General features: G+C 36.5%; 2 protein-coding genes across 2 annotated transcripts; both read right to left on the reverse strand.

Moving 5' to 3' along the window:
* Nucleotides 1-678: 678 nt before the first annotated feature.
* Nucleotides 679-1,611, reverse strand: LOC121035275 (olfactory receptor 8D1). Its single transcript, XM_040482809.1, has one exon. The coding sequence runs from the start codon at nucleotides 1,603-1,605 to the stop codon at nucleotides 679-681; it is 927 nt and encodes a 308-aa protein (XP_040338743.1). The 5' UTR covers nucleotides 1,606-1,611.
* Nucleotides 1,612-11,003: 9,392 nt separating this feature from the next.
* Nucleotides 11,004-11,939, reverse strand: OR8D2 (olfactory receptor family 8 subfamily D member 2). Its single transcript, XM_040482853.1, has one exon. The coding sequence runs from the start codon at nucleotides 11,937-11,939 to the stop codon at nucleotides 11,004-11,006; it is 936 nt and encodes a 311-aa protein (XP_040338787.1).
* Between the last annotated feature and the right edge of the window lie 11,791 nt (nucleotides 11,940-23,730).

Genomic DNA, 23,730 nt, shown 5'->3' on the forward strand with positions numbered 1-23,730 from the left:
TCGAGCCCCGTGTCGGGCTTTGTGATGACAGCTCAGAGCCTGGAGCCTGCTTTGGATTCTGTGTCTCCCTCTTTCTGCCCCTCCCCCAGTCATGCTCTCTCTCTCTCTCTCTCTCTCTCTCTCTCTGTCTGTCTCTCAAAAATAAATAAACATTAAAAATTTTTTAAACAAAGAATTAATGGAGATCCCTAAATTCTACTCCTGAAACCAATATTGCCCTATAAGTTAACTAACTAGAATTTAAATAAAAACTTGAAACAAACAAAAAAAGAATAATGGGTATCTGGGATGGAGTTACATACCTCTTAGCATTCTTATCAGGGGACAAGTTACCACCTTCTACACAGCAGGTATTCAATAAGCAAACACAGGATGCTAGGAATAAAAGAATAACACTGGAGAAAATATGAATTCTATTCCTCTTCTACCACAGTAAGTGAGAAAAAAAAAAACTATCTAAACTTCAGTTTTCTTGTCCAAAAATAAGAATACTAATACCCATTTTACTAAATGCCTTTTTATTTCATTGAGAAAATGGAATCAATTACAGATGGGGAAGTATTTTAACAATCCAGATAGGATGCATATTATAACAGAATAGCAGGGCAAAATGAACAAAAATAACATGCTTCACTAGAACCTTCATTTCTCCCATCTATAAATCTCCAAAAGCAAGACTCATTTCCTCACCAAAACCTTCCTCAATGCTTTCTTTACATCCTTGTTTCTCAGACTGTATATTAAAGGGTTCAGCATGGGGATCACTGTGGTGTAAACCACTGAGGACACCTTCTCCTGTTCCAGGGAGTTACTGGAAGGGGGCTTGAAATACATGAATGTGATTGACCCAAAGAAGATCCCCACAGCCATGAGATGAGAGCTGCAAGTTCCAAAAGCTTTGGACCGGCCCCCTGAGGATTGGATGTGAAGGATGCTATGGAAGATGAAGGCGTAGGAAATGAAGACAGCTAGCATGGGCACCAAGGTGTTAAGTCCCGCAATGATAAAAAGCAGCTGCTCATTGAGGTGTGTATTAGAGCAGGAGAGATTGAGGAGAGGAAGGACATCACAGAAGTAATGGCTGATGATGTGGGATCTGCAGAAAGACAGTTTCATCATGGCACTTGTATGGGCCATGGCAGAGAGAAAGCCCAGGATGAAGGCAACCAGCACCAGCAGTGAGCAAACCGGAGAGGACATGATCACACTGTAAAGCAGGGGGCTACAGATAGCAACGTAACGATCATATGCCATCACAGTCAAGAGGTAACCCTCAGCCACTACAAAAACTACAAAGAAAAACAGCTGTGCCATGCATTCAGAATAAAGGATCATATTCTTCTTCCCTAAGAAGTTCACCAGCATTTTGGGCGTAATGACAGAGGAATAGCAGAGATCGATGAAGGACAAGCTGCTGAGGAAGTAGTACATGGGGGTGTGAAGCCAAGGGCTTACTGTAATCAGGAGAATCAAGCCCAAGTTCCCCACCACTGTCACTATATAGATTCCCAGGAACAGGAGGAAGAGAGGCAGCTGGAGCTCTGGCCGCTGTGTTAAACCCACTAACACAAACTTAGTTGCTGTGGAATGATTTCCTGCAACCATTCTTCTCCAGAGATGTCTGTGGAAATGGAAAATCAGAAGTCCATTAACGCAGATTTTTACTTTCGGTCTAAACAAAACCAGACTTGCAAAAAGAAAGTTAACAGGAACACAGACTGAATCGTAGCTCTCATTATTGTTGGTCCTGTCTCCCTAAAGCACCCTGTGCTATTTTTATACTAGTATACACTTTTCCTTTTCCTTTGTTTCCCTCTTCCGTTCACAGAGCCTTTAATGAATGTTTCCCCAGTTAACTTGCTATGTGCTTGTATAATTTTACACACACGCACACACACACGTTTTGTCATTTGTTTAGAATGCAGGATAATATTATTACACACAATTTATCTTTGAGTCTTCCCTTCTCATTCAGAAAAAACTTTTAGAATATTCTTCCAAGGCAACTGATGATTATAAATAGTGGTGTAATATTCAGTGATGTAGATATACCGCTATACATCTTCTTATTGATGTGTTAACTTTTTTTCTGGATTAAAAATTGCTACCATCAAATACATTGTCGTTTAAAAGTGTACACATTAAAATTTGTGTACACACATACACATATTAGTATTTTATTTCCATAGAATAATTTCCCAGGAGAGATATTTATGGGTCAAGAAGTTTTATACATTTTTACTTGGTATAAATGGTACAACATCGATTTCCAGAAAACTATAATAATACACATTTTTGATAGCAATACATGAATGCCCTTTTTCCTGCATCCCCACTAGCAATATGTATTATCTGTTTTTGCCAGTGTGTTGAGTGTTCCAATGCAATAAGTTATTATTGCATTGACTTGTCCTTTTCTGTCTTCTAATGAATGTATCATAGGATACTGGCCATTTGAATTTATTCTATAAATTTCCTGTCGTATTATCACTTTCTTCATAATTTGTCTATTAGAGAAATTAACCTCTCCTCTGAATTGTGATATTCTTTTCAAATGTATTGTTTATGAATTAATTTTATTTGTGGGTATCATTGCTATATACATTTTAAAATCTTTAAATAACCACATATATTTGGTGTTTTTAATTCATAGATTCTAGATTTTCAGTCTTGATTAAAAAATGTTTCTATAAGTGAAATTTAGAGAACCCTTGAAGAGAAAAATTAAGCTCCAATGGTGGCTTCAGAATGTGCAGATGTGGATAAGAACATGAGGTATGGGATGGTCAGAGATTGATTATATGCATGAAATCATATATATTTTAGTCCTCTTGGAGAAACCACCAATATCACATATTATATCATTTTTTGTATGGTTTGAAAAACAAATCCATGAACTTAGGTAAGAAATATACCATGCTAATATTGTCCCTGGAATGTGGAAGGCACTAAATGCAATTGTTCTGCATAAAAAAAATCTGTTCAAAATATTACCCTATTGATTTCCCTTCCCAGTGTGAGAGCCACAAATTCCTTTTGGGGGGGGGGGTCAAAGAAAGAGAGAGTCTTGGATGAAGTGAGACCAATCCAAAATCAACTGAGAACCAAAGAATGTGAATAATTCAATAGGAAGAGTAGGGAAAGAGCCCAGGCTTGGGGTCAAAGGATTATTGGTGGGAAATTTCAAAGAGGAACTCTTGAAATGAGCCCAGGCTGATGTTCATTAGTCATCACTGAACAGCAAAGACAGATAGAAGATGACTTTCCTGAAATGCTTTGCTGTCACTTCTTCAAGGAGAATGAAATAGACTTCCTACTGAAACCCACTGAGGATACATGTTTGAATTTTGTTAAGGAATTTATAATACCTAGAGGAGGTGGTCTACCTATAGAAAAGGAGACTAGAAATGATAATGATTCCTCTTCCTTATTGATTGAATATTCCTCCTAAGTGCTTTACATATATTATCTTAATTAAGTCTTCAAAAACCCTTGAAATAGTAGGTACTATTTTAATTCCTATTTTACAGATGATGATACTGTGGCACATAAAATTTAGGAGTAAAATCAGGATTTAAATTTAGAGAATCTAGTGCCAGAGTCCATGTTCTTTTCCACTAAGCTCTTCTTCTTTTACTTAAATCCATTATTAACATCTATTATGAAATCTATTATTAACATCTTTTGCCTTCTAACTCATTATAAAACCCTAAGAGATAGACTGCAAGGAAATTTGGAATTATGAGATGTTGTAGAATGGTTCAGATTTCAAAATGTTTCAAGGAAAGGATAAACCTTGATGATGTGCCATGACGGGAATGGGGGTTCATGGTTTGTGAACAACATGGGGACACTGCACCCCCTGAAGTGGTTTAAAACAGGCCTAATAGAGATCCAGTGCAAACTTCTTGATTTCAGAATTTTACCTAATGCTGACTGTGGCTTGGAGGAAATACAGAAAGGAAAAGTATATATTTTTGGCATTTAAAGAACCTATTATCCAATAGAATATTGAATGTACTCAAAATTGCTTAAAGAACATTTCCATAGCACCTTTAAATGGGCACACTGAAGCACTGTGTGTTCATAGCCTACAGCTATGCATTTCCCAGACAATGCTCATAATGTTCTGTGAAGGAAAAAAAAACACAAATAAACAAACAAAAAACCCAACAGACGTGTTTCCATTTCCAGATATTTCCATATGCCTCTCTTGTAAGTCTGCTGTAAACACTTGTTCATTAAAAGCTCTGAATTGTACAAGAAAGAAATCCATCCAACTCTGTGAACTCAGTACTTCTTATATTTATTTGATAACAAAAATATTAAAGAAGCTTAACAAGAGTGAACTTAGAGCCAACTCAGAAAACCAATGAAAAAGCTTTGATATCAAAGGAAGCTTATTTCTAAGCTAACTTCCTTGCAAACCACTTTGCAACATGGGGCAAGTCATTTAACATAAACCTCAGTGTTATAACCTATGAAGTGAGAATGATAATATCTGCTTCAAAGAAACATTGTGATAACAATATTTAAAGATTCATGATCTAAAAACACTAATTAAAATATAATGTTAAAAAGAAATAAATTCACTATAGAAAGGAATACAATATGAAGAAACAGAAATACATCCTTTGTATGCAGAAAAACATGTATGTTTCTTATTCATTCTAGATTCTTCACCTTGGTATGAATGGTGAAAATATTTTAAGCATTTGGGGTGGTTAGGGTTTCAAACTTTTGTCTCTATATTTGGAAATTTCAAAAGGGGGTGGAAGTGTTAAGCCATTTGGGAGGAGCTGGGGCATAGAAGTTTCTTTATCTCAAAGGGTGTAAATCCTTTTGGCAAGTGCTTCTGAAGCCAGGAGGAAACAATGCATTAACTAAACAAGATGAAAGGACTCTTACTCTATCTCCTAGTGGCCTGAGAATATTCCTTCAAGTAGATGAGAGGTAGGGATTTATGTTTAATATTCTGTCCAGTAATTAATACTCTACCTGCAATTGTGTCTGCCCTTGTATCTATAACTCTTAGAGACTTGTTGTGTAGGCTGGTGTACAAGAAGATGAGGAAAACTAATAAATGCATAAACAGGAAGCACTTCAGGGAAGCAAAATCTTCAGAGTCATATGGAAAGTCCAGTGACATACTCTGCACAAGAGCTGGATGAGCACAGCTGCAGGAGGCTCTGACCCAATTTATGAAGAAGTGACAAGGCAGCATTAATGGAAAAGGAGAATGGAGGACATAACCAAGTGGAAAGGATAGTGGGGCAAGTGCCCCTGGTAAAGCCAAAGAATTGCACATGGTTAGTGTTGTTGCCAATCGCCAACCAGGCTTCTATTAGATGGGAGTACAACTGCCATAAATGAAACTGGACACTTACCTGGTACTGAACAGAGACTGAAGTTCTCAGGAATTGTTTACTTTGCTTATACACAGAGTCTTGCTATAGCCAAGAAAGAGCAAAGCCTCTTCTGTTGCCTAATGTGCACGTTTATATGTCAAAGATCGAATTATTTAGTTGGCTAAAAACAAAGCATTAAAATCCATCTGGAGTACTAACTCTCTGGATCTTGCAGCAAATCATACTTAGTTTCCCTAGTCTTAAAAGCAAGAGAGTAACCTGACATGCAATTTTATTTGAGGTTTATCAAGCATAAGCATATCATTAGAAATACTTAACTCCCCTGCATCCATAGGTCCCCAAAGACCTATTGAGCCTAGAGATTACTGGTGTTTTCAGTATTTAATAAGGCTTTGCAAAAATAATATCATCCTCTTTCCCCTTCCCATTGCTATATTTCCCAAGAGTGGTACATTTCCTGAAAGAAGTTTCTTATTTTATATTTTCATGTTACCAGTGGAGATTCAGAAACACAAAGAAATTAGATCAATGATTCCCAAAAGTCTGCAGTCAGGTGCTGGTTCTTCAATACTATTTCATCAGTCAGTTTAAAAAAAAAAAAAAAAGGAGAGGGGCGCCTGGGTGGCGCAGTCGGTTAAGCGTCCGACTTCAGCCAGGTCACGATCTCACGGTCCGTGAGTTCGAGCCCCGCGTCGGGCTCTGGGCTGATGGCTCAGAGCCTGGAGCCTGTTTCCGATTCTGTGTCTCCCTCTCTCTCTGCCCCTCGCCCGTTCATGCTCTGTCTCTCTCTGTCCCAAAAATAAATAAAAACGTGGAGAAAAAAAAATTAAAAAAAAAAAAAAAGGAGAAAAATAATGAAATGTAAAATTTTTCTTAAATCTAAACACTGTCCTTTGTTTTTCTTTTTTTATTGTAGTAAACATATATATGACATAAAATTTACCATTTTAATCATTTTAAGTGTCTAGTTTTATGGCACTAAGTACATTCACATTGTAATGAAGTCATCATCCCAATCTATCTCCAGAACATTTTAATCTCCCTCAACTGAGACTCTGCACTCCTTAAACAATAATTCCCCATCCTCTCTCTCCCTCACCCCTGGCAACCAATTTTCTACTTTTTGACTCCTTGGATTTGATTACTCTAGGTACTGCATATGAGTGGAATCATGCAATATTTCTTTTTTTGTGTTTGGCTTATTTCACTTAGCATAATGTCTTCGAGATTCATCCAGGTTGTAGCCATTGTCAGAATTTTTTTAAGGCTGAATAATTTTCCATTGTATGTATGTACCATATTTTGTTTAGCCATTTATCCACCAATGGAACTTGGGTTGCTTCTACCTTTTGGCTATTGTAAATAATGTTGCTATGAGCATTGGTGCATATAATGTTTTTTTGACCACAATAACCATGTTACTCTGAGGAAATCTTTGAGACTCTGGGACTCAGTTTCTCATCAGTGAGGTAACAGGACTTAAGTAAAGTATTTCTCAAATTTCTTAATGCTATAAGTTTTATAATAAGGAGGACTTATACCAAAAGCAGAAGGGCATTTTTTTTTGTGATCCAGCTAGGTTTTTATTCAGAAATCATGTTAAAAATATTTTCTTTTCTTTTTTAATGCTTTTATTCAAATTCTATCTGGTTAACATACAGTGTATCTTTAGTTTCAGGTGTACAGTATAGTGATTCAATACCTCCACACAGCACCTGGTGCTTATCGTAACAAGTGCACTCCTTTCTCTCTATCATTTATTTAACCCATCCCCCATCCACTTTCATCCCAATAATTGTTCATCATGAGGAGGTAGAAAGAGCTCTGGGTTGACATTCAAGAGACTCTATCTCCAGTCCTGGTCCATGATCTGTGTTTCATTTTCTCATGTGTAAAATAACCCTATATGCTTCATAGGGAAGTCATAAAATGAAATAATATATAACACAAAAGTAGTTTTGTAAATTATGAAGCACTATGAGAAGGAACTAATAAACTCTATAACCAACCTCAAAGATAACCCAGAACATATGAATACTTAATATTCTGCCACTCATATAATTTCTCTCTTCTCACCCATGCAGATATCTTCCTGGACAAAATTATTCTGTACAGAAGCAGTGGTGGAGGTGGATTGCTGGCCAAGTATGGAAGATAGGACCCATTCCTGCTGTCTTAGAAACTATCAGACTAAAATCAAGAAGGGCAAATAAAATGGAAGAGACTCTACTTTTTTTTTGAGAGAGAGAGAGACAGACAGACAGACAGAGACAGAGAGAGAGAGCCTTTAGCAGACTCCATGCCTAGCCTGGAGCCCGGAGCCTGATGCAGGGCTCAGTCTCATGACGATGAGATCATGACCTGAGCCAAAATCAAGCATCAGATACTTAATGTACTGAGCCACCCAGGCACCCCAGAAGAGACTTTACTCTTAAACAATCCAAGGAATCAAATGGTTCCATGAGTGAGATGAAGTGAGATCATCATGACTGGCTCCAGTAATGGTGCTCAATGAATAACCTTTTTCTAGGCATCCAGACATGTACCCCAAAAGACTTACAGTTCAAATTTTGTGGTTTTATGACTAGTAGAGTTTGAGTCATTTTTTTTTTCCACACTCTTGCTTCAACCAGTCCTCTAAGAATCCCAGATAGCACATACAATTTTATTTTTTTATGTTTAAACATTTTTAATTTTTTTACATACCTAAAATTTATGTTTTTTATTTTGAGAGAGAGCAGGGGTGGAGAGAGTGAGGGGCAGGGAGAGAGGGGAGAGAGAGAGAATCCCAAGCAAGCTCCCAGCTCGGCACGGAGCCAGATGCAGAACCCTAGAACATGTAATTTTTAACTAATCTCATAGGTCCTTGTTTCCCAGGGGCTCTGCAGGAGGCTGCAAAATGTCTCCCAAAGGATATTTACCTCCTAATTCCTGAAGCTTGTGAATGCTACCTTTTATGTCAAAAAGGACTTTGCAGATGTGACTCAGTTAAAGATCTTCAGAGAGGGGGAGTATTCTGGATTATCCAGGCAGGCTCTAAATGCAATCAAATGTATGCTTATAAGAGAAAGCACTAGAAGAGGAGGCAATGTGACCACAGAAGTAGAGATCGAAGTGCTGCAGCCACAATCCAAGGCATTTCACCAGAAGGCAGAGGAGGCAAAGAACAGATTGTCCCCTAGAGCTTTCAGAAGGAACTAGGCTCTGCCACCCACTTTGATTTGATCCGACAACACTAATTTGGATGTAAGATCTCCAGAACTGTGAGACAATATACTTCTGTTGTGATTTTGGTTTTTTTTTGCAGTAGCCACAGGAAATGAATACAGGGCCCAACACAAAGATCTGTCAATAGCCCCTTGTGAGGATTTTCTCACACATTTCACATCCCTAGCTAAAAGCTGTGTGTAGACCAAGAACTTAGCAAACAGACTAAAGGCAGTATAGCATCTCGTCCCACATACCAATGGTGGTGGTATGCAAATGTGAAATGTGAGAAAAAGCCCCTCAATTTGACAAAAAGTGTGCCTCTCTGTAACTTACTCCCATTTAACCTGGTTATGCCCTGTGGCAAGAATAAGTTCCACAGCTAAAAACCTCAGTCCTTCTATTTGTAGGCTAACTACCCCCATATCTGTTTTACACCTCTATCCTCTTATTGTACTTTATATTTTTAGAAAGTATTCCATGATATTATACATTTGTCTCCTTGTTTACTGTCTTTCTTTGAAATGAAAACCTTAATCTAACGAAGGAAAGGAATTTGTGTTTTTTGTTCATTCTTTTATCGCCCGGTAAGAGAGGACATTCTCAGGCATGTACTGGGCTTTCAGAAATATTTATTAAGTGAATGAGCAAGAGAGACTAAATCAATGAATGTATTATTTCAAGTCTTTAATCATGGCCATATTCCTCAGAATATACAAGGGGCCAGTGGCCCTTGAAAACTGGTAGCCACTGAATAAACTGCGTTCAAATGCAAGTTGTCTGATCACTATGGTGCTAATGAGGACTGGAACTTATCCCATTTTAAGTACTGAAGTGCATCTAATGCAAACAAGATAACATTAACTTTTTAGGCAGCTATACTGTGTACTTATATTGACTCTATTGTCCCCCAAAATCCTTAATTCTCTCCCACTGTCTTCATTTCTGCAGAAGTAATGAATCTTATATTATGCATTTGCCTTTATTTTTTTTTATTAAAAATTTTTTTTCAATGTTTATTTATTTTTGGGACAGAGAGAGACAGAGCATGAACGGGGGAGGGGCAGAGAGAGAGGGAGACACAGAATCAGAAACAGGCTCCAGGCTCTGAGCCATCAGCCCAGAGCCTGACGCGGTGCTCGAACTCACGGACCTCAAGATCATGACCTGGCGGAAGTCAGACGCTTAACCGACTGCGCCACCCAGGCACCCCTGCATTTGCCTTTTAAGCTCACTGAATATATCCATCACTCCAGCTTCTAGAGGTCTTTAAGAATCATGGTTTTGTTGTCCATTACATTAACTATTCTCACAACTTCACAGCATCTGCAAGTCTGGTTAAAACTTCTTTGAGATTCACATTTAAGTCAGGGACAAAACCAAAGCTGCAAAATATTATAGCTTGATTCCCAGCCACCTCAAGCATATAACTTCCAAAAAGGAGCTCTACACTTAAGAGTAGAGTGAGCTGGAGGTTATGCATTGTTGTCTGGAATGCTGAGGAGGTCCCTGAAGCAAAGTCCCTGAACCAAAGAGAAATGGTAGATATACCCCAAATCACAAGATCAAAACCTCTATATGAGATACAGAAGGTAGGAAAGAACTATAGAATTTAGTCAGAAAGAAAGATCGTTGTCATTAAAATTATTATTCTAATACAAAATTAAAAATTAATTCAACTCTCTAAATTGGAGCCATGCTATAGTCATAACCTAAGGGATGGCCTCCAATGGAGGCAAGGTAGGACTTCAGGGTAGCTATTATTGATATGTACTGAATGTATATAAGTTGTTGATGAGACTAAGCTAATGTCATCTCTTCCCCTAACCTTCACGCTGAATCTACTCTTCTCTCTCTCTCCCTCTGTCTGTCTCTCTGACACCCTCCACATAGGCCACAATCCACCTACAAATTGTTCTTCACTCTAAGTACTACCGCCCCACAGCTCTGTCTTGATATTCTCAGCATGTCACTGTAAAGCCCTATGGATTGGAAACAACTCTATCAGAAAGTTTAAAGACACCTTTCTTCCTGTCCTCCAGTAGTTCTCAATCAATTAACATCACCCTTCTTCAAACACAACCCTTAACTCACTCTCTAGTTATCAAGCACTTTCAAAATTAGTATTTAATCTAACATATTAATAATTACTATCTTCAAGATATTCTTTTTTATGTTTATTTGTTCTTCCTCTTCTGCCAACTCCTGTTCCTCAAATACATGTAAAATTTCCAAAGATTATATTGACTATCAGAAAATCTTATTGTCTGAAAAATCTCCAAAATGCCTCAATTGTTCTCAAGTATGAAACGCATATTTTGTAAGTAATGGTGAATTTTATCTCTGGCAGAGAGAAAGAAATTACACAGAGCCCATGACTTTTCATCTGGTTCATTTTTTTCTTGCTCCCTCAGAGAATGCCTTTAGTCAGCATGACCACCTTCCCCCAACCACCTTTCTCAGTGCGTCCTTCACATCTTTGTTCCTCAGGCTGTAGATCATGGGATTCAGCATGGGGATCACCGTGGTGTAAAACACTGAGGACACCTTCTTCTGTTCCATAGTATTGCTAGAAGGGGGTTTGAAATACATGAATGTGATAGATCCAAAAAAGATACCCACAGCCATGAGATGAGAGCTACAGGTGCCAAAGGCTTTGGACCGTCCCTCAGCAGAGTGAATATGGAGGATGCTCGAAAGGATGAAAGCATAAGAGATGAGTACAGCCACTGTAGGTACTAAGGTATTAACTCCTCCAATAATAAACAGCAGTATCTCATTGATATGGGTACTGGAGCAAGAGAGAGTCAACAAGGGGAGAATATCACAAAAATAATGCCTAACAACATGAGACCCACAGAAGGACAATACTGACATGTGGGTAGTATGGACTGTAGCCCCAAACAAACCCAGTGAATATACCACAGCCATCATTATGGAGCAGACCCTATGGGACATGATAATATTGTAAAGCAGTGGGCTACAGATGGCTACATAACGGTCATATGCCATGGCAGTCAGAAGGTAGCCTTCTGCAATTACAAAAACAAGGAAGAAATAAAGCTGAGTCATGCATGCCAAAAAGGAGATAATGTTCTTCTCAGATATGAAGTTCACCAGCATTTTTGGGGTAATGACTGAGGAGTAGCAGAGATCAATGAATGACAGATGACTGAGAAAATGATACATTGGAGAGTGAAGTTGAGAACTGATAGCAATTAAGAGGATCATGCCCAGGTTCCCCACCACTGTGACCACATATATTCCAAGGAACAGTAAAAAGAGTGGCAACTGAAGCTCTGGGTGTTTTGTTAACCCTTCAAGGATAAAGTCAGTCATGGAGGAATGATTTGAAGTAGCCATTTCTTACAAGATATTATCTGCAGACAGAAATAAGAGAAAACAGGTGAATTAGAGTTGTTGTTTTTTGGTGTTTTTTTTATGATTCCCAAGGCAGAATGACATGCTATGTGTTGATTGGTTCCCTCCCTCACCTGTTTCATGACTTGATCCTTTCCATGGATTTAAGAGGTCAAGAACAAAGACCACAAGTGTAACCCAGAGACTTGTTTCCACCAAATACTCAAATGCACCCCTTTAAGTCAGAATTATTTCATTTTGCTCCCAGGCTTATGCCCCTAAATGACCTCACTTGCAAAGAAAACACAAACTTTCAAAACCTAATTCATTTTCATTAATATCATTAATAGAATATGGTTCATCCTTTCTTTGGGAATATACCGATAGAACCTTCAGACTTGGTTGCAACATGGCTTTGAGTCTAGCTCTGATGATTTAAAGCAGTCTGTTTCAATTTTCCAGCCCATCTGTATGAGTCAACATAATGAATATTCTCTAAAACTGAGAACTTAGAAATGGAAAAGGCTTTTATAAAGAGACTGTGAATACAAAAAACAAAATTATAGAAATGGTTCTAATCATTCTCCCACTCCATCCTGTGAATAGAAAACTTCAGTAGGCCAGGAAATTCTTTTTAATGTAGATAAGGTTGACAGAAATGTGGGGCCAAAGGCTATTAGACTATATTTTAAACTTTTCCTGTTCAAGAAATAGCAAAGAAGACTGGCTTTCACCTGTAGTACCTGATCAATCAACAAAGCAGTGTTTCCCTCTTGACTCTTCCCTGTTGTCCATAATTAGAGGCCAAACTCTCATTGGCCTTTCTCTTACAGTTTACCTCAGAACTGGAAGATTTCTCCTCTCCTGACTTAGTTTCCCCTTAAATCCAACCAAAAGATTCAGGGAAAAAGATTTCCTGCTTTCACTTGATACATTTTTATTATCTGAGGATAATTTTTCACCGACTTATGTTGCATGGTACAAAGTGTTCCTTTAATTCATGATACTCAAGAGAGAACACATGCAGTATCTAGACCTTGATATGATTTTAAATTCCTTTTTCCAAAATGAGAAAAAATATCAATGGAGGAAAAACTCCAGAGTGCTACATAACTTGCTTTTTATTTTACCTGGAAAATATACAACATGTGATCATTTTCCATGATCACAAACAAAAAATTCTGAAACTCTGCTGCACTCTATTTTTCTCTCTATGCCTTCCACAACATATTAAGGGTGCTCAATATGTATTTATTTATTTATTTTTTAATGTTTATTTATTTTTGAGAGAGAGAGAGAGAAAGACAGAGACAGAGAGACAGAGAGTAGTCAGGGGAAGGGCAGAGAGAGAGGGAGACACAGAATCCAAAGCAGGCTCCAGGCTCGGAGCCCCAAGCTGTCAGCACAGAGCCCAACGCGGGACTTGAACCCATGACCCACAAGATCGTGACCTGAGCCAAAGTCAGACACTCAACTGACTGGGCCACCCAGGCACCCCAATATATGTTGACTTAAAGGCTTAATTGTATAGGGTGTTATTATCTCCAAGAACACATGAGAAGAGAGCCATGTTTCTGAATTCAGAAAATTAGGTAATAACCTCAAACAAACGGAGGCAGAGTTGCCAGAATACATCCCTAAGCAGCCCAATTAGCGATGACGCTGAGATTCAACCATCACCAGATAAATGCCCTGAACTTATCCAACAATCCATGGGAATAAGACTGACATTTTCATTATTCATACAGAAGCCAACACTCTACGAAAGTGAGCCAGGGGAGAGGTGGGGTATTTTGGGTTGAGATTCACTTAATGGATACCACAGTGTTTTAATAGGCTCACACATAAATTGACTAAAATTCCTTCTATAATCCAAAATAATACTGAAATCATTACCACCAGGGAGGGTTGTTTAGAGATTCAGAGCCAGGACAGATGTATCTCTCTGTGACTGTAGACGTATTCCCGGCTGATCTGGAGACTGATCTGTCAGGGTAAACAAAGCCTACTATGATAGATTTGATGTAGCTCAACAGATGGAGGAAATTCACTGATGTGCAGTAATATTTCACTTACCTGGAAATATTTTTCTAGTGACTTAAAATCTTCAATGTTGCTGAAGAACTGAATATAAGTAAAAGCACATTGAAGACATCAATATAAATGTCATGATATCCATTTATTAAAGTTCATTCACTTACAAGTCCACATTGGTCCTCTCTTAGTGCCACATCATTCTTTTTCTTAAGAAATAATTTTAACAAGGGGTACCTGGGTGGCTCAGTTGGTTAAGCATCCAACTTCGGCTCAGGTCACGATTTCATGATTTGTGGGTTCAAGCCCTGTATCGGGCTCTGTGCTGATGGCTCAGAGCCTGGCTCAGAACCCCTGGAGGGATTCTGTTTCCCTCCCTCTCTCTCCCCCACTCACTCTCTCTCTCTTTCAAAAATAAATAAATGTTAAAAATTTTTTTTAATAAAAAATAAAAATAATAATTTTAACAAACCTGGACGAGATCAGAAAGAAGGCATCAAATTTAAAAGGACAAGGGAAATGTGAGAAAGCTGTTAGAGAAAGCTGAGGATAGCAAGAAGAACAGTTTAACAGCAGGAACAGAAGCCTCCAGAAAACTATTTTTAAAAATAAAAGTAAAAAACATTCCTCAAACTTCATAGTTATCTATGCAGACTCCAGAAAACATGAACATATAAAAACACAAAATAGCCCCTGTGCATAAAAACAATTGCCCTAAATCACCAAGAGAACATTTATTTATTTTCAATATCAGCAACTAAAAAAGGCAAGGGAGCATGAAATGCAATATTTACGTTTTCTATCAAAGTATTTCAATAAATGAAGCACTTTAAAGTTTGGCAAGAATAATAAGGTATTTATGTATGTGAGATTTCAATGAAAATGAGAGGTTATTGCACCAAAATGAAAGAGAAAGGAAGACACTACTTTGTTTCCCTCCCAATTTTTCTCCCCTGGGGCTAGCAGCCTCCAGTGCTACTGTTTTTGAAGTTTTATAAGACAACCATGTGTAGACAGGTGCCAGCTGCCATCTTTGGGAAGCATAAATGGATATCTAAGGAAAGTAGCTGGTGGTCCAAAGATATAAGAATATTACTCAACAAATCCTTCATCAAGCTACTCATAAACTATCCAGAATTGAAATATAAATATATATTAAGTAAATATAATATAACATAAATAACTATAAATACAAGTGTGTGCCTAATTAAAATAAATAAATAAAATAGAACTTTGTTTCTTTTATTTAACAGAGATTTTAAATCTAAGACAGTCCCTCCTGCACACTCCTACTTATTTATTTATTTATTTATTTATTTATTATTTTAAAAGTTTATTTATTTTGAGAGAGAGAGCAAGCAGGGGAGGGGTGGAGAGAGAGGGAGAGAGAGGGAGAGAGAGAGAAAGGGAGAGCAGCCTCCATGCTTTCAACGCAGAGCCCAACCTGGGGCCTAAACCCACGAAACCACAAAATCATGACCTGAGCAGAAAACAATGGACTGAGCCACCCAGGCGCCCCCATACTCCTACTTTTTACACAGAACTATCTAGGGCAGATGTGAATTTGTTGTTTTCTCATACTAGAAAGGTAACATTTAATAACATTTACCGAAATAACTTTTTGTAGGATCTAGAATACAGTGTTATATTATTGGAGAAATCCCACTGTTAAGTTTCCTTTCTACAATGTAACTTCATTCAAGAGACAATAATTAAATTGGCTAGATATCAGAATCTCAAATATTATTGGGAATGAATGTAGCTATCCTTTTGGGCTCTGATAAAGTGGATGTTTTCATCAAGACAATAGAATTCGTAAAGTTCAGTCTTCTGGATAGAGAATAAAGTTTAATTTTTCATCGGAATCAAACACTGTGGAAAGGAGACATTCCTGTAGTTATTACTTTATCCAAAGCAACTGTTATAAAATATCTGTATGACTTTCATCAGAACATAATCTTTGTTAATTTCAAATCTTATACCCTATGATCCTATGGTGACATAAATAGAAAGGCATCTTATTTGGAGGCAGAAGAAAGGGTTTTAAAGCACTTGGTGTAGAGTCTGTGTGACTAGAGCAAGTCATTTACCCTCTCTTAATCTTTCTTCTCTCTTCTAGAAAAAAAAAGTAATTATGAAGATAAAAGGATCTGTACTGAGCTCAAAAAAACCTTAAGTCACTATCTAATTATGTTACTATTTTTAATTGTTTCTTAAAATGATTTATAAAACACTTTCTGAGTTTACTTTGTGTGAATCAGTCCCAAGATTCCCAAAGCAGCAGGCACCCTTATCCAGGAAGCATGATGAGGGGCAGAGTGAATGAGTGTATTCAATGAGAAAAGCAGTGTTTATTCCTGGGTCTCCTCAAGAAGAGTACTCTCTAAGCAACTAGAAAAGCAGAAAACTTTGAAAGTTGTGATTCAAGAAGCAAAGGGTTCAGGAGATTCCTAGGGTTCCTACAGTGACTTTGGAAGAACTGTCAAGAGCTGGGTGCATATTAGTGGCTATGAATAACAGAACATTATGACTTAGATTTAAGAAGAAGCTGTACTGGCAATTATACTAATTCTTTTTTTGCTCTCCTAGGAACAGCTATGGAAGTAGACTGCCCAGATTAGCCCTGGGAGCAACACGAGTTTGGGGTCATTAAATGCTGTCAATACAACCAAACTTGTAGACCTTTCCACATCTAAATATTCTCACCAATTTCTTAAACGTTAATAATGGCTACCAACCCAGCAACTTAGGTTAGACTATTGAGTAATGCATTTGCCAATTATGCCTTTGATTGGACACCACTGAACTAGCAAACTCCACCTTCATAAGAAAGATCTTACAGTTAAGACAACATAATAGATTTCAGGAAAAGGGGTGTTCAAATATTGGGCTCTGTGGAAACTGGCACATTGGAGGTTCTGATAGGAAATACTGAAACCAAAATGCAGATAATGGGAAATCAAATCAAAGGAATTAGGTCATCCAGTGCACCTATGGGCAGAATGTAAATAAATGAGTATGTGTAAAATTCAGGATTACCTTCTCCAGGCAAACTTTTCAAAGAGGTTAATCTGTTTTGCAATGTAAAAATTTTTTTTTTTTGCAGTCATTTAAAAAGTAAATGAATAACGCTCAGAAAATAAGCGAATACAATAGCATAGTGATTAGAGCTTTAATACCACTCTGGAGCCAGTCCACCTAGGATCATATCTTGGCTTTGCCACTGGGAGTTGTGTAACTTTGGGCAAATTATATCACCTATGACTCAATGTCCTCATCTGTAAAACCTATCTCATAGAAATTTTTTTTCAGTTAATGGGGGTTATGTAAAAAAACAAAAACAAAAACGGTACATATTTCGTGCCATGTAACTGATATTATTAATCTATGACCTTGAAGAAGAAATGAGTAGTGCATTTGAATAGAGCCAATCCAAACATGTAGAGCCTTTTTCTCCTCTACCAAGAAGGTGATAGCCACTTACCTTAAGACATTCAAAAACTGGACCCTGATATTATTCGCAAATGTTGAGGTGGGGCTTAGAAATATATAACTAATTCCCAAAGGTTTACAAATCTCTCAAGATTTGGCTCTGTGCCCATTAAATAATTAGGTGAAAACAAACCAAAACAAAACAAATAAATTAGAGCTCTGTATGATCTCAAAAAGATCTCATCAACCAAGGGATTGGTCTCTGTTAGCAAAAATCAATAATAAAATATACTTTGTTCTCTACAACACCATAGAATTTACAAAGTGTTTTGCCAAATATTAGTCTTTTTGGCAATGGGTTTTTTAAATTTTATTTTATTTATTTATTTATTTATTTATTTATTTATTTATTTTTAGTTGAAGCTTGTTCTCTACAATTGATTTTTATTTTTTTTCTTCAATATATGAAATTTATTGTCAAATTGGTTTCCATACAACACCCAGTGCTCATCCCAAAAGGTGCCCTCCTCAATACCTATCACCCACCCCCCATCAACCCTCAGTTTGTTCTCAGTTTTTAACAGTCTCTTATGCTTTGGCTCTCTCCCACTCTAACCTCTTTTTTTTTTTTTTCTCCTTCCCCTCCCCCATGGGTTTCTGTTAAGTTTCTCAAGATCCACATAAGAGTGAAACCATATGGTATCTGTCTTTCTCTGTATGGCTTATTTCACCCAGCAATAGCACTGCTCGGAATTTACCCAAGGGATACAGGAGTACTGATACATAGGGGCACTTGTACCCCAATGTTTATAGCAGCACTCTCAACAATAGCCAAATTGTGGAAAGAGCCTAAATATCCATCAACTGATGAATGGATAAAGAAATTGTGGTTTATATACACAATGGCAATGGGTTTTTTTTAATTAAAAAAATTTTTTTTTTGTTTTTGGTCTGTTGGTGGGAATGCAGACTGGTGCAACCACTCTGGAAAACAGTATGGAGGTTCCTCAAAAAATTTAAAAATAGAACTGCCTATGACTCAGCAATTGCACTACTAGGAATTTATCCAAAGCATTAAAAAATGCTGATTTAAAGGGACACATGCACCCCAATATTTATAGCAGTGCTATCAACAATAGTCAAGTTATGGAAAAAGCCCAAATGTCCACATGTTCATCGACTGCTGAATGGATAAAGAAGATGTGATATATATATATACACATATATATATATGTATATATATATACACACATATGTATATATACATATATATACACATGTGTATATATACATATATGTGTGTGTATTAAATATATGTGTATAATATATATGTATATATATTAAATATACAAATATATAATGGAATATTACTAGGTGATCCAAAAAGAAATAAATCTTGCCATTCACCACAATGTGGGTGGAACTAGAAGTTATTATGTTAATGAAATATGTCAGAGAAAGACAAATATCATGATTTCACTCATATGTGGAATTTAAGAAACAAAACAGATGAACATAGGGGAAGCAAAGGAAACATAAGATAAAAACAGAGAGGGAGGCAAACCATTAAAGACTCTCAAATACAGAGAACAAACTTAGAGTTGCTGGAGGGGGGATGGGTGGGGGAATGGGCCAAATGGGTGATGGGCATTAAGGAGGGCAGTTGTTGGGATGAGTACTGGGTGTTATATGTCAATGATAAATCACTAAATTCTACTTCTGAAACCAATACTATATATATGTTAACTAAGTTTAATTTAAATAAATAAATAAATAAATAACAACAGACATAGAAATAACTTTTAGCTATCATATATATATTAAATAAAAAAATGCCTTCCTCCACTTTCCTCCTTTTATAATATATTTCTAGTAATTTGGAATGGTTAGTGTATTGCCAGACCAATGAAAAATTGAAGAAAGTTCTAGAGTAAGAAAAGAAGTCTCGTTAAAATATAAAATCTATGTGAGTAGATATTTAAATGTCTATTAATAAACAAAAATCATAAATTGATGTCAACAGTGAATGTCATGAGTACACAGTTGTGTTTTATTATTTTAATCATTGGAAATCTATTACAAATGAATTCTTTACAAATGAGTGCGAGAATGCCAGTCTGGTTTGCATACTTAAAATCATTTCAAGATAACATTCTATCAAGTTCCCCCACATTTAGTAAGTAAATCTTCGTCCGCATCTCTGATGATCTCCTTGGAATAAATTCCTAATGCTCAATTGCTGGGTCAAAGGAGTGAAGATGAGTAGGTCTTTTTAATACTGTCATCCAAATAAGTCATAAATTTCATTACTATCACAAGTGTCCAAGGTGCCTTTTGTCTATAATCGCAGCCAGCACTGGATCTATTTTTCAAACCTTTTGTCAACCTGATAAAATAAAATGACATCTCAGTGTTGTTTTAAATTTATATTTTTTGTGTCTACTAAGGTTGAATTTTTTCATGTATTTATTAACCATTTGTACTTTTATCTTAATTGCCTTTTCTTATAAATTGCCCATTTATTTATATTCTGAGAACATTTACCTCTTTCTTATTGATTTGTAAGAATATTTATCATTGGCTCATATTTTGCAATATTCTCCTAATTTTAAACCTGCTTTTTATTATTTTTCAGTATTAGACATTAAAGTTCCAATACATAAGACAAATGTAAATTATAAAGTGTAGTAATGAAATAAAAACCTTGAAACTATAATCCATATAAATAACTAAAATGTAACCAAATATCAGTGAATGTCTGTGCTCTTTTACCCTCTCTTACCCCTCTGCTCTCCCTAGAGATCACTGCTACAGAGAATTTTATGTTTAATGTCCTAGTATTCTTAAGGGTTATACTTTTTAGGTATTTAAGCCATGAAATATATTGCTTACTTTTTCTCCTTTCATGTTTTATAAAATCTCCAGTATAGGAAAGTGGTAAATAGCAGGGTCTGGAGCCAGACATCTTGGGTTCAAAGTTGAGTGCACTCCTTACTAGATGCTTAATCATGCACTGTTAGTTAAGCTCTCTGTTCCACCCTTTCCTCACTTACAAAAGGGGGTTAATAATGGTTTTATATGATATCTACCATATATAAAAGTTGTATTATATTTTATGCATGATCTATTCACTTTGTAGGAATGGGGTCCTCCAGAATATCTAACTAGTTGACCATACAGCAGGAGGTGAAAGTTAGTATCTTTTACATGTTATTGTTATATTTACAGAAGTTTTCACTATTGGGTTAAAAAAGTTTTTTTTTATGGTTTCTTCTGCTTTTACCCTAAGATTACATGATTATTCACATATATTTTCTTTAGATCTTTTATAGTTAAAATTTTTTACTTTCAATTTTTTAGGACGCATAGAATTTATTTTGGTATGTGGACTAATGGATATACCTAAGTCTATTTTTTTCTAAATAGGAAATACATTGTTCTACCACTATTTATTAAAACTCTACATTTCCTTACTGATTTGAAATACTATTTTCATCATATTCTAAATACTTATATGTACATGAGATTATTTCTGAGTTTTCTGTTTTCCCACTGATCTATTATTCTAATACGTTTTAAGTGAGTAAGATAAGCATATGCTACTTCCTTTTTTCCCTCTATTCTTTAACCAAATGCAATTGGGTTTCTGCTTCTACCATTTCCATAAACTTCTCTTGCCAAGTTTGTCAATTCTCAATACAAAGGACATGACCTGATTCTTACTTCTCCCAACCTCTGAACAATAATGAACACTTCTGAACCTTTTTTCCTTCTTGAAATATTTAACTAACTTTCCTGGCACCACAAAATCTCCTGTCCAGTAAGTTTATAAGTGCCACATATTCCCCTGTCCAGAGACAGTTTTAGGATCACAACATGTTACTGGTGGAAAGTTCCAAATCACCATGTATCTACACAATGTCATAATCACTTGAAAAGAATTTTAAAAGTTCATATTCCTGAACCCTGATCACAGATATATTCTTATTGAGTAGGTAGGTCTTATGGAACCAGGAGATCATAATTTTAAATGTTTCCTTAATGATTCTGACACCCACCCAAGTTGTGAATCATTAATCCAGTTCAACCTTGTTGGTATATAAGTCAATAACTGAGACATAATTATCACAAGATTTTTTAAATAGCTGGAGCACTTAGCATAATCCAGCCAAGCCTCTTATTTTGCAGGTTACTAATCTGAGTTTCTGAAGTGAAATGGCATTACCATATGGTGGCAAATCCTGAACTATATCCCATTTACTATAGCTTGAATCCCAAGCACATAGATAACAATCTTCACAACAATTCTTTTAAGTAAATACTGTTATTTTTCTCATTTTAGAGTTGAGGAAACTCTGAAAAAGTTCCTTTTATTAGTAAAGTAATACAATGAGCAAATAACAGAGCTGAAATTAAAACCCAGGTAGTCTGACACCAGAAACTGTGAGCTAACTCTACTTCGCTCTTAGAAATCTGCCCAACTCATGTGTTCCTTCCCCCAATTCATGAATACACACAACCATCTATATAAAACTAAATAAATCTCTGTTTTCCATCACTGTGCTTTAAGAGAAGATGGAAAAGAAAGGCAACGTGAAAGCAAATTATTACAAAACTCATTCTAGGAGAGAGACGTATTAACCATTCTTTGAGTGACTCTTCTCCCCAAACACCCCCTCTTTTTGACTCAAAATGTAAAGCCATATAGCAAGCATTCATTTATTCCGCCATTACTTGCTGAGCCTTTGCTAAGTATGCTAGATACTCTGCTAAGCACTGGAGGTGTAACAGAGAATAAATACACATGGTGCCTTTCTTCACAGGGATGACATATAATCACACAATTACAAAAGCATATGAAAATTATGGCAGGCCTGACGAGTCTACTCTAGGAAATACAAAACAGAGAATTTAAACTTTGTAAGATGGGTGAGATGGCCGTTTCCCTTTAGCTGATATCTGAAGCATGAACAGAAAACAAAGAGGATTGGAAACAAGTAATAAAAGTGTGCTAAATAAATAAATAAATAAATAGATAGATAGATAACCAACCAACCAACCAACCATGGAGGAAGCATGAGCAAAAGTGTATTTTCAAGGAAAGGTAAGCAAAGGAAAACAAGAGAAATCCCCTAAATAGTCTATAACTTCTCAAATGATTTTCTTAATGTTTTAATGAATTCAACTTGGATAAATATATGTCTTTCTTACATACCATACTCCATTGTAGTTAACTGAAAATTTTCCTGCAAATGAGTTTCTTAAAGTTTTCTTGTATCTAAATAAATAGAATCAGACTGTACATTTAAAGGGGGAAAAAAACATGTAGTACAATGGGACCTGTACCTCAAAAGGGTAGGCACAGAATGGTACCAATCTATATCTGAAAGTCATCTAACCCTACCTTTCTGTCCAGAAAAGACTTCCTAGAGGTTCTGGATAACTTCATACCTGAAGGATGGGCAGGCTGAACAACACAGAGGGTGCATGAGGGTGTTCCAGGGTGACAGAATGGCTTGTGGGAAAGTGTGTAAATGAATGAGAATTTATTAAACTTGGGAGAGTTAAGTGTGACTTCAGTAGACTAACAGAAAAAAGGCAGGGAGGAGGGAGTTACAGTGGCAGAAAATCAGGCTGGAGAGGTGATCCTTGTTTGACATAATGTGGAGCTTTGTTTTATACTGAAGACAATTGCAGTGAAAAGAGTAAACTAAGGTAAATGAGATCTTATTGGAAGTATGGAAAGAGCATGCTGGTTGTCATCAGGAGAATGAATTTCGAGGCTAAAAGACAAGAGAGGAAGGGGCTAGTCAGGAGGCTGGTGTCCAGATGAGAAATGATGGTGCCATGAGGAGAACAAGAATTGTCAGCACCTCATAAATTGGGGGTGGAGGAAAAGCAAAGAGAGAGGAATCAAGGAGGACACTAGCTTGAGGTTTGAGCAATTGAGTATTCATGGTGACAGAGATCACAGGAAGAGAAGAAAGTCTGTGAATGTTCCCTCTAAAGTACAGGAGGAAAACACTGGGAAGGAAAAAGAAGAGGGAGGAAGAACAGAAAGGAGAAGGAGAGGAGAGAACATGGTATTAAGCCCCTCACACTACACCACAAATGTTCATTTGCATTAGCTTATTCATCCCAATAACCCTATAAAGTAATAAGATACCCCAATTTGCAGAATTTTTGACTTGGGCATTCTAATTCCAAGTCCAACACTCTTTCTATTATACCGCATTTCTTTCTACATGGAAAAAAAAACTCTATAGAGGAACAAAAACAATTTTAAAATAAAGCTGTATTCTCTTATAATACTTAATACTGCTTGAGC

The sequence above is a fragment of the Herpailurus yagouaroundi genome, unplaced genomic scaffold, assembly GCF_014898765.1.
Source record: "Herpailurus yagouaroundi ecotype Mexico unplaced genomic scaffold, PumYag 161, whole genome shotgun sequence".
Taxonomy (NCBI): domain Eukaryota; kingdom Metazoa; phylum Chordata; class Mammalia; order Carnivora; family Felidae; genus Herpailurus; species Herpailurus yagouaroundi.